Consider the following 12578-nt stretch of genomic DNA (forward strand, 5'->3'; position numbering starts at 1 on the left):
ATAAGGATGAAAAGAAATATTTAGTCCTAATATTAACTATTTCACAGAAGGAAATTCAACAAAGAGGTGCTTGGGACAGAAGGGAATGTCCTTCTTTGTATCTCACACCATAGACTCTGTAACTCACAGCTGACCAGAACAATAAGCCCATCCACAGCAAGCTGTGAAAAGCTAAAAAGAGACCTCCCCGTGCTCATCTTAAAAAAAAACAATCTGCATCCAGATTCACCATCTGCTAGGCCCTCCACAGAGTTAACGTATCTCTGGACATTTGAGACATACCGGGGGGCGGGGGGGGGGGGACACACACAAGTCCCCATGCACATTGCAATGCCAGAGGTCCTTGGGGAAAAATGGGGTAGCCATAGGGCCAGGAGAGGAAGCCGGCATACAACATACATTAGTAACCTCTTCGCTCATTTTTGTGCATAAACTCAGGGAGGTTAAAAGAAGGTAAAATGCTGGATTCTCCCCCACTCCTTTAATATACGTGTGCAGTGTAGTGGCAATGATAATCTGTGTAACTAATGATGAATAAATGCAACGGATAGTAGTTGTTATTTCAAATTAAATTTCCCCGGAATAAAAACACGTGTACAGTTCTGCACATAGTAACTCAACTATTTTACACCAAGGCACAAGTCTAAGGGTGCTTTTACAAGGCAATTTATCGTGAACTCGGTGCTGGTCATGCATACAAGTTTTGCATAGAGTCCACTTGGCAACGTCTTCTTCAGATGCGGTGTCATATTATTTTTCCATTAAATCAGAAACACTATTACCATTTCCACAGAAAATCCAGGTATTGTTTTTTTTAACCCAGCAGAAATGATAAATCTGGATAAAATAGAGAGAAGAAATGGGGTAGCATTTTGATGAGCACGACATTGTGGAAGTGCCTTACATGAAACCCATCCATTACAATCTCGAAACCAATTCCTGTCTTGTTATATTATCTGTTCAGACTTGTAGCCCACTCTAGGCCCATGACCAAAGCATCACAATAATATTTCTTTAGATGGCGGGGTTTGTCCTAAGGCTACCCAAAAAGTGAAGACTGAAGCGGAGAGGTAACCCACAAAAGAAGGTCAGGCTGCTGTTCTTCAAGCATTCTCTAGAAGAAAAGAGATTTCTGGCAGATGCTTTTTCTGTTTGTCATGCCTGCTAAAATTCTCTCTTCTTTGTTACACTTTTAAAAATGCACAATGCTCCTATCCCCCTTTACATGTGGTTACCTTAGACTGAAACACAATGTGAAACACAGCTTCCCATGTTAGAGTCCTACACACCACACTGACTCTCTTTTTCTCACAACAGTTTCATTCATGTGAATGAAAACATATAGCAAAAAACAAGTGATTGTAATTATGACCCGAATACTTGGAATGCTAGACATGAGTTGATTTTGATCTAACTGACTTTCACAATAAAAGCAAATACTCCAGCCAGACTGGTTTGTGGATTAGACTGTAATGATTTTCCAATCTATTCCAGGTACCTTATTAGTTTCAGTCTATGAGCCATGATTCTATGTCTGTTTTGAGCCATGATTCTATGTCTGTTTTGGGGGTAAAATATACTATGCATTGTAAAAGTCTTTTTGGAGCTAGACAAGTTGACTGCAGTAATAGCTGGAACCTACTGAAAAATTGATCTATGTGGAATTAAATGTGCTAAGTAGCTTCTAAATTACACTGCAAGCTGATGCACTCTTAACTTGGTCCTGAAAATCATTATTACATATATCAATAATGATTTCCTATGGGATACAGAAAGGGGGAGAAAGGGTTTTCCAAAGGTGGAAATGACTAGCAGGATATTCCAGGGTTGTCCTGATGAAAGAACAGGTGGAACAATGTCGTAGACACAAGGACGCTTTGCAAAAGGAAATTATTGAGGCAAAATGAGTTATTGAGGGATACAGAATGCTTTTCAAGCATGTAGGGAAGAGGATGTGGGAAAGAAGAGGTAAAATTTAGACTTTACATGGACTGAGACAAGTGGAGGAAGGAAAGGAGGCAGCATAAGTTGTTAACACAACAACATTTATTCAAGTTGTTCTTGATATTTTCTGGAATAACAGGAAGGGAGTGAACTATAAACCCCATGAAGTGCTAGGGTTTAAACTTCTTCCTGTTTTTTTAAATATAGAATAATCTATCTAACACACACAAACTTACTTTTAATGTCTTATTTGTGAATTTGGATTACACTTGATGACTCCCCAAGGAGAAGGAATTTCAAAATTGTGGAGGAGCCCTTGAGAATGGAAGAACCCCCAACGCAGCATAACCTTGATTAAGTCAAAATTTAAGGAAGTCCCTGTTTTCAAATGGGAGAAACTGCCAATATCTCAGTAGCAAAAGGTACCAGATTCAATCCACAGCCACTCTAGGTAGGTCTGGGGAAAACTCCTGCCTCAATCCCCAGGGAGCCACTAACAACACTGAGAGGGGGAGCAATCCAACCTCCCTATCCCCCGCCCAGTGAAAAAGGGGGTTGGATTGCTCTGCCAACTGGATGGATGGTCTGCTTTGGACATAAGCTTATCAACCAGATGGAGTGAACAGAAGACATCCTTGATCAATGGAGAGAAGCAATAAGGTGTTCTCTTTGGTACACAGAGGTTAAGCAATTTAGGGTGCGGTGTCCAAATCAAGCACCTGAGTTGTGCTTCAAAGAAAGCAATGCAGGCCAGAAACACTGGTGATACTGGATATCCTCAGTGTGCTACTGACACGGAAGCCACTCTGAAGCATACACTTAATCTCAGGTGTATGTGTTCAGAGGTGGAGCAGGAGTTCCTAGCTCCTGAGGCTCCCGCCCGTGGGGTGCTTGCACGAGGGGTGGGGTGCAGAGGATTAAAAAGCCTGCTACGGCACCCTAGCCCTTGCTGCTCACATCACCAGAGTGACCCTCTGGATTGGAGCCAAGCAGGGCTGAGCTGAGCTGCCTACCTGCCTGTACAGGTGGAAGCCCAGCCAACCAACACAGCACTTGGCAGGGTTGAAGCAGGTCCCCCAGCATGGCCCACCGCTCCTCTCTGCAGACATTGGTTCATCTGACGTCTAGGATAGGAGTGCCAGGCTGCACCACTGGGAGTGTTTGCGTGGGGGCGCCTGGTTTGTGCCCCCTCAAAAACCTGTGCCCAGGGCCATAGCCCCTCTGGCACCTGTACAGGTCAAATTAATTTAGTATAAGAAACGTGCAGATTAAAACTTGCAGTAATATGAGCCTGACTGTATGCTCTGTGTCCCACTGAAGTCCAATGGTCTCGATCTTTTGCAAACACAATTTAAAGAAATACTATAGTATGATGTGTTTGTGGGCAGGATTTGAACTATGAGCAACAGAAGGAATTAGAGGTTATTGTATTCTTACTATGGTAGAAGAGAGAGAAGAGAGAGTGCAGCAAGGGGGAGAAATAAAAAACACAATGGAAAACGGGGTGGAAAGTCGACAAAAGAAAAGAAAAAAATATTATGTACAGTGGTACCTCAGGATGCGAATGCGATCCGTTCCGGAGCCCCGTTCGCATCCTGAATGCAATGCAAGCTGCAACGGCGTGTCTGTGCGCAGCCTTTTGCCACTTCCTCGCATGTATGTGACGTCATTTTGAGTGTCTGCGCATGTGCGAGCGGTGAAACCCGGAAGTAACACGCTCTGTTACTTCCGGGTTGCTGCAGAGCGCAACTCAAACTCGCTCAACCCAAAGGACATTCAACCTGAGGTATGACTGTATTAGAATGTATATGTGAATTTTTTAAAAGTTTAATAAAATATAACTCAAAAGGAAAGAACTTTTGCAAAAAACAAAAAACCCTTATAAGCGTCTTCTAATGTATGTATGTATGTATGTATGTATGTATGTATGTTTGTTTTTTCAAATGCAGGCTTCTGCTTCCTCTATCTTATTTTCTTCAGCTTGAGGGCCACTATCCACTTTCTTCTAATGTAAATTAGGAATGGGGAACCTCAGACCCTCCAGGCCTCTCTTTCTGCCCAGGTTACACCCCCTACCAGCCCTCCTTGAGTGTTTTGCCTGGCTGGAATGTGTCCTTCAGATGGAAAATTGGAAAGTGGAAAGCGGCCCTCAAGCTGAAGGAAATAAGAAAGGGAAAGCAGAAACCTGCATTTGAAAAAACAAACAAATATTTGCACAGAGAGCCATATTGTAATCTGCCTCCTGATTTATTTTAAAGATGGATGGACCTCTCTCAAAGTAGGAAGTTGGGCCTTTTGATACCTTCCACATTTTGAAAATGTAATTAATAAAACTATTTAGTATCTGTCTTTCTAGCATTCATGGTGGAAGGCATTAAAAATAAAACCAATAACACATATTTAACAAACATACTATGATTCCATACCAATAATAATAATAATAATAATAATAATAATAATAATAATAATAATAATAATTTATTATTTATACCCCGCCCATCTGGCTGGGCCTCCCCAGCCACTCTGGGCGGCTTCCATAAAAACCAAAAATACAGTAAAATCACACGTTAAAAACTTCCCTGAACAGGGCTGCCTTAAGATGTTGTATCACCGTACAACATACATATCATAATGATACTGTTGGGAGCAACAGTTGAAGTTTTGTGTCAAAGCACCGTATCAAAAAAACATTTATTATAGAACACCATCAAACCTCTGGTCTGCTATTATTTGTGTTTACTTATAATCAGAACTTTACCACTTGTTTCAGTTATGCTTTTCATCCCACTTACAGAGCCTATATACTACTACATATAGGGTTTAAAATGTATGTAAAGCATACTACATTAATTAGTAGTAGCCAGTTGGCAATGGTAGTAATAGCAACAGCAGAAGTAGTAAAATAAATGAGAACATTTAAAAAAAACCAGTACTTAATGCTAAAATTCCCTGACCTATCATCAATGTTTAGAGTACAAATTCATTTTAACTAAAGTACTTTTTTTTTTTAAGGTAAATATGTCAGAATCATCTGCAGGCTGCAACTATCTCAGCTTAGATGACAGCATTTCAAATCATCTCAATTCATCCACGTTATCAATTAAACAAACATGATGCCATTACCAAACCCAACTGCAAATATTCAGATTCCTCCCCCCCCCCCCCCATCACACTGAAGGTTATCTCCCTGGTAGCTCTGGAAAAAAAAAATCAGGTGACAGCCATTTCCCATGATGCTTTAAGGGCTGTCAAGCTGTCCATCAAGTTGTCACCTGACCAATCGTTCCCATGGTTCTTTTAGACTCTCCGTATGACAAATTGAAAGGCGCTATTATCTGCTTGTGGTGAAAAGGAGCTGCTTCAGCTTTGATAAGATATCACTAGTCCCAGGTGAGAGGAGTCTGACAGCACATCAAGACAAGACAACACATGGAAACACTGAACACAGGAGCCCCTTGGTTTACAAACATCTGTTGTCATTATTTATTATCCTTCTCCCTGGTTTTAGTTTCAGACTTTGTCCTACGCTGGCTTGAAAGAAGGCACTCCATTTTCAGTAGGCAAGTCTGAACGGCTGCTCTTACCACAGCTACTGGGTGCTTAAAACAGGCAAATAACAACAGCCATTATAGCTACCTACCTTACTTGATACAACTTGTGCTTGAAATGTTCTGGGAGTCTCATGGTGAATTATTTCAGAAGAAATGAGAAACCCTGAAAGATAGGAAGATTCCTTTTTTTTAGTTGCCTTTAAACTCAACAGTAAATGTTGATATCTGTGTTTATTAGGCAGTCCTTCCTATCCCAGGATTTGTGGTTCCTATCGCTCAGTCTTAGCACGAGCACCCAAATTTATCTTTCAGAGCTCTCAGACCAAAAACAATGTGTTTGTTATTTATTGTGAGGTGGTGACAAGGATAAAATGTAGCTGGTTGCTAACATCCCCACCTTGTGTACAAATCTTTTCGTGCATGCAGTTTCATAACGCCACGGAGGTGTATTATCATTTTGGATAGCTGTGCCAGTCAATGATTAGGGGAAGACAGTTCAATTATTTTGCAAAAGAAAATTGGGGTTAGGAGGCAGATCAAGAGGAATATGTACACCTGAAATATATAGTGAATGACTCATGACAATAAGGTTTCAATAATATGGAAGTTCAACAGAGGATGAAAACACACACTCCGTAGCATCAAGACACCAGAGACAGGGATTTCATGTACGGTAATCTCAAGCACAATACTTTTAAATGAAGGCAGTTCACACTTTCAGCTAAGGGATAAGTCATTAAGAGCACAATCAGCACATATACAGCAAAATACTGGGGCAAGGGGGGTATTGTTTTTGTTGGTTAGCATGTTATGTATTTTTGTGTTTTTATATTGTAAACCGTCCTGTGATCCTTGGATGAAGGGCGGTATAGAAATTCAAATAAATAAATAAATAAATCCACTAAGTTTAAGGGGGCTTTCTTCCAAGTAAGTAGATGTAGAATTGCAGCCTTCGTGATACCAATGGATATTTCATTGCGCTGCAGCAGAGGGAGAGAAGGAGGTCACTATCAGTTGTGCTGAAAGACCAGCAATGTTTGGCACCTCCTCTCCTGGAACTGTTTTCATTCAAGTTGGTTATTCTAAGAACTAAGCCTCAGTCTGTCAAGTTTTCAGGTAAATAGCAGAGTAAAAATGCTTCAAATGAAAAAATAATATTTAATGCAGGACTGAATCAGTGTGCAGTAGCATGTTTGTGGTTAATCCCAACATGCTTGTTGCTATTTAGTCGTTTAGTCGTGTCCGACTCTTCGTGACCCCATGGACCAGAGCACGCCAGGCACTCCTCCCGCAGTTTGGTCCAACTCATGCTGGTAGCTTGGAGAACACTATCCAACCATCTCGTCCTCTGTCGTCCCCTTCTCCTTGTGCCCTCCATCTTTCACAACATCAGGGTCTTCTCCAGGGAGTCTTCTCTTCTCATGAGGTGGACAAAGTATTGGAGTCTCAGCTTCAGGATCTGTCCTTCCAGTGAGCACTCAGGGCTGATTTCCTTCAGAATGGACAGGTTTGACCTTCTTGCAGTCCATGGGACTCTCAAGAGTCTACTCTAGCACCAAAATTCAAAAGCATCAATTCTTCAGCGATCAGCCTTCTTTATGGTCCAGCTCTCACTTCCATACATCACTACTGGGAAAACCATAGCTTGAACTATACGGACCTTTGTTGGCAAGGTGATGTCTCTGCTTTTTAAGATGCTGTCTATGTTTGTCATTGCTTTTCTCCCAAGAAGCAGGAATCTTTTAATTTCGTGGCTGCTGTCACCATTATCCAAATTGCTTTACAAAACTCCTCATATATACTCTCCACCTACAAGCTTGGGACAGCATGTTTTGACCCACATGGGCTCCCTGGGGTTTGGAGCTAATAGCTTGAATTATCACATCATGACACCAAGAACCCTCCTGCCTCACAACTACTAAAGATGCTAAAGGTATCATTTTATGATAGTGTGGTATGGTGTTTAGTGTGCTGGATTAGGATTTGGGAGACCTGAGTTCAAATCCCCAATCAGACATGAAGCTCACTGAGCTAGCTGCTATCTCTCAAACTTAACCTACCTTACAGGATTATGATAATATCATGGAGGGCGGGGGAAACCATGTGTGCCACCCTATGTTATTTGGAAGACCAGTGGAAAATATAATGGTAATGCTACAGTACCATTAGCATTAGTATTGCTAATAGTAATAATAATGGTTGTACTCTGCAATGGACTGAATGATGAGAGAGATATGAGAACGTAGCCAGCTAACTATTCAAATCCCCACATTTCTAAATAGAGGCTTGTGCTATTTTTGGTAAGGTACCATCCCTTGTTCCTACCACTGCTATCAGTGGAAAGGTTAAATTCAAATAGTGGCCTCTGTGCCTGAATTCCTAGTTATCTGGATAGGACTGAGAAATGAGCCCTCACAATTGCAGGCCATTAATCAGCCTCTTTTGTACTTGGTGGCAGTTTGAGAAATCAATCTGACTTATTTCAATTCTAAAGAATTTGCTCTTATTTTAAAAAAGAAATATTACATGGGCACACAAATTGATGTGGAACAGACACAAGAAAGATACCTTTAAACCACATGAAAATGCATTTTGGTAAAACAAATAAACCCATCTCATAATCTAGGGCAGAGGTTTTCAACCTGTTTGGGTCCATGGCTCCCCTGACCAACTACATTCTTCCTGCAGCACCCCTGTGGGGCTCAGGAGCCCAGTTATGTCACCCCTTCCTGCAGAACTGGCAGCCCCTCAACCCCTTTTTGAACAGCCTCCCTTGTGGAGAGTTCTCTCCTTGGCAGCCGCAGCTGCTGCCCCTGGTTTCTGAGCTGCCCGCCCCCGCCCCAAAGAGAGATGCCTCCTCACACAGCACCCCCTGGCCAGCCCCAGAGGCACCATTTGCCTGGGGAGCTTGTAGCTAGGGCCGCTGCAACTAACAGCTGTGCAAGCCTTTGGGAGGCAGAGACGTGAGAGGGCATCAGAGGAAGAGAGGAAAGAGGGACAGAGGCCAGTGTTGCCTGTGGCACCATCACTCAAGGCACCCCAGGGTGCCATGGCACACTGGTTGAAAACCGCTGCTCTAGGGCAAAATTGTGCTGGTCACTTCTTACAATTCCTATCTCTATAGTTGGTCTCAGAAAAAGACTGCAACTATAACAGACTGAAGTATTAAATTAGTTCCATGTGGTATACATGAAATTAGTTCCAAGTGTGGTGTAGTGGTTAAGAGCGGTAGACTAGGAATCTGGTGAATCGGATTCGCGTTTCCACTCCTCCACATGCAGCTGCTGGGTGACCTTGGGCTAGTCACACTTCTCTGAAGTCTCTCAGTCTCACTCACCTCACAGAGTGTTTGTTGTGGAGGAGGAAGGGAAAGGAGAATGTTAGCCGCTTTGAGACTCCTTAAAGGGAGTGATAAAGCGGGATATCAAATCCAAACTCCTTCTCCTCCTCCTCCTCCTCTACTTCTTCTTCTTCTTCTTCTTCTTCTTCTTCTTCTTCTTCTTCAAGAACCTCTAAACATCTTTGTAACAATACACATTTGTCAAGGGCAGCCCACCAATGGGGTGAGGTGAAGCCATTTGCCTCAGGTGGTAAATTTGACCCCCTCCGTCTTCTCCCCATGCCCACTGCTGCCAGCCCTGCCTTCACCCTCACCGATACCACAGCACTGTTGCCTTCTCCACTGTGTCATGGCAGCAGTGCAGGTGCAGCCACAGGTGAGGGTGCAGTGGCAGTGCTCCAGGCACAATGGCAGAGGCAGGGAGGGGGCTGCACTGTGGTATGTTGCCTACTGTGGGAAAATGTCTAGGGCCAGCCCTGTTTGCGCAGTGTTTGTGTCCAGTTCTGGACGCTACAATTTAAGAAGGATATTGACAAGCTGGAATGTATGCAGAGGAAGGCAACCAAGATGATAAAAGATTGGAAACTAAGCCGTATGAGGAACAGTTGAGAGAGTTGGATATGTTAAGCTTGGGAAAGAGGAAACTGAGAGGAGATAGCCATTTGCAAATATCTAAAGGACTGCCACATGAAAAATGGAGCAAGTTTGTTTTCTTCTGCTCCAGAGGGTAGGACTGGTACCAATGGATTCAAGTTACAAGAAAGCAGATTCCAACTAAATATCAGAAACAACTTTCTGACATTAAGAGCTGTTTGACAGTGGAACAGACTCTCACTAGAGGTGGTGGAATCACCTTCATTAGAAGTTTTTAAGCGAAGGTTGGATGGCCATCTGTCATGGATGCTTTAGTTAAGATTCCTGCATTGCTAGAGGTTAGATAAGATGATTCTTGGGGTCCCTTTCAACTCTACAATTCTATGATTCTATGATTGGGTGTAATGTTCAGCATCCTGAAACTTTCAGAGTTGCTTTTTTATCTTTAAACAAGCTTCTAGTTGTTAAGACTGCAACCTGAAACCACATGGGTTCTGCCTGAAGAAAATTACAGAACCCAGAAGGGGAGCTGAGATTTTCCAGTAGCCAGAGGGTGTGGCTTCCTACAGGTAATGGGGCTGTCCATCCTATTTGTCCATCCTCCTGTGGCAAATGGGAGCAGAATAAATTAAGCAAAGTAAGCATTTATTAAAAATATTCAGAATTCAAATGACCTCCATGTAGAGTTTCTATTTTAGTACAGTCAGTACACCAACCCAATATCATCGTAACAGAATCATAAAGTTGAAAAAGGCCTGAAGATAAACTGATTCAAATTGCTTCCCAAGGCACCATGCCCATCACACATCAACCTTCTACAGGTTAATATACAAAACACAAACTGCATTGTGCTACAAGTTGAGAAGGCACCAATAAAGTGAACAACTCCAATTGCCTTCAGGACATACAGGACCAAAGGACAAAAGCTGTGAGCCACATCATATACTGAAGGGGAATCCAAGAACAGTGAAAGAAGCAAATCAATCATGAAATGGAGTTTGAATATCAATGGATGTTCTGAAGCTTTGGAATTCTGTAAAATATGGTTTTTAGTGCTGCAGAATTCATGTTTCTCCCTCCAGAAGAACTAGCAAGGAAGTTCACTTTTTTAAAAAAACAAAACAAAATGAAAATCTCATGGTGAACTTAATAGAAAGTTTGTCTACAACCCCCCCCCCCCGCAACACTTATTGTATCTTTGATGAATTAAAGAGAAATCCAAATTGATTTGTTAACACATGAAGAAGGCATGCATTTTTATAGCATCTTTATGACTTCATCTGAAGACCAGTTGCTACATTACATTGCGGTAAGGATTAATTTTATTTTTCATAGACTTAAGAACCTCAACATCTGGAAGAAACTTTATATTCATTAGTGAAAACTAATGATCTGTTAGGGCTACTTCTGTGATGGCCAAGAGACCCCGCAGCAAACAGAACAAAAATGATTCTTAAGAGATTTCTCAATTAATTGGAACCCTGCAATAACTATTTCTCAACTTTGTAAAATGACACAGCTTAATGAGTCCAGTGGATACATTAATAATTGAATAAAAATAGCCTTCAATTTGAAGAAAGAGCACCACCAGTTCAACAGAGTTAAATGTTAGGGGGACAAAAACCTCTTTTGATGTGTGTGCATTTAATATAACAAACCAATCATGATACGAAAGATCTAGACAAAATTTAACAATGCAACATGATCCTTTGAAAACTTTATTTCCCTTTCCAATTGTGAACAATAAAGTTTTCTACATTAGCAACTGTGTAGCTGAAAGAGGGGAATGTGTAATTCATTTCCAGAAGCCAAGCCAAAAAAGAAAAAAAAAAGAAGGGAAAAATTGGATTCTCTTCTGTCGGCCTCCTGTGTAAAAAATTTTCTCCTTATCATCTCATCTAGTCATATCTTTCTGCAGTTTGAATTACCCTCTTTTCCTCAATCTGGTAAGGCAGTGAAAGGATGTTTGTTCTGCTAATTAACTTTATTACCCTGATAACTCCCTGCAGCCTTTGACGAAAACAATTACCGTTCCTCTTTTTTTCCCCCACTGGCAAAAAAGAAAAAAAAAGACTATTAATTAGAAATGAGGCCCCAGTCCCTGCCATGTTAGCCTACCACGTTCTCAGACCCTCAAGCGGGATAGCATTACATTGTCAGTAGTAATTTAGCTCTCATCTGTCTCTGCTAATTATTGTCACATTCATCAAATTCATCAACAAAAGTGCTCTCAGAAGGATTGCATATTTGCAGTTAATACAGCATAAACTGGTATTACCCATCACCACATTTGTGATGATGAGAGGGACACAACTTATTCATCCCTAATTAGAGCAAGCTGGGTAATTAATTATACATTCCGCCTTATTACTTCTGAGTTCCCAGATATTGTTTGTCTAAAAAGGAGGAGAGGGGGAGAGAAGGGAAGAGGGGTAGGAGGAAGAGAGAGAAGCCTGAAAATGTAAAAAAAAAAGGGGGGGATAAAAAAAGAAAAAAAATGTGTGATGTGTTTTGTCACATGTGCTTTGCCATAATTCCCACCTGACAAACTAGCTGATTCAGTAGAAAATTGCAAGTTGTCAGCAGCAGAATAAACTGCCGTAATAGCTGATTAATGATCAGCACCTGTGACAGGTGCTATACGGGACTGTAAACTTAGTTTGATTAACAGTCACTGGACGAATAAATATTAGTGACAGTCACTGGAGAGCAAGTTTGCTTGTTTGCTTTCTGTGTTAACAAACCTTACACATTAAAGTTATTGATATTTTCTGTGGCATTTCTATTATCAAGTTATTATTATTATTATTATTATTATTATTGAAAATCATCTACCAACCTCACCAAAAGGTTCAGTTATGGCCAGATTGCAAAATAAGCAGTGTTTTGACAAGCTGACCAAGCAGGATTCAAAACTTTACACAACAACAATTAGGAATTTTGCATGTAGTCCATCTGTCATTAATAACAATGTTGTTTTTTGTAGTATACACATCTTGCAGGAGCAGATGTTGATCTTTCCACTCCTAAAATACAAATTCTGTCACCAAAAAATAAGTTTCCACACTCACATTACAAGAAAACATGACATGATTTTCTTCTCTGGGTAAGGTGGGATAAAAATTTAATATACAAAAGGAAATAAAGAA

General features: G+C 41.2%; 1 protein-coding gene across 9 annotated transcripts in view; it reads right to left on the reverse strand.

Annotated features, from left to right (window-relative positions):
• Positions 1 to 12578, reverse strand: part of LOC309369918 (uncharacterized protein) — a 456081-nt gene that overhangs the window by 195568 nt on the left and 247935 nt on the right. For 4 of the 9 annotated variants that reach the window (XR_014168271.1, XR_014168272.1, XR_014168273.1 and 1 more), the window contains exon 5: positions 5585 to 5658. The exons of 4 other annotated variants lie outside the window; for them this stretch is intronic. Coding sequence is in view for 1 of the 5 variants with exons in the window: in XM_081911395.1 (XP_081767521.1) it covers positions 5585 to 5628 (44 nt within the window). In the remaining 4 variants the exon portion in view is untranslated. Of the gene's footprint in view, positions 1 to 512; positions 1115 to 5584; positions 5659 to 12578 lie in introns of those variants that run through there. One more of the 9 variants, XR_014168274.1, reaches the window with a different exon arrangement.

Source organism: Podarcis melisellensis (assembly GCF_964234715.1).
Source record: "Podarcis melisellensis genome assembly, chromosome: 5".
Classification (NCBI taxonomy): Eukaryota; Metazoa; Chordata; class Lepidosauria; order Squamata; family Lacertidae; genus Podarcis; species Podarcis melisellensis.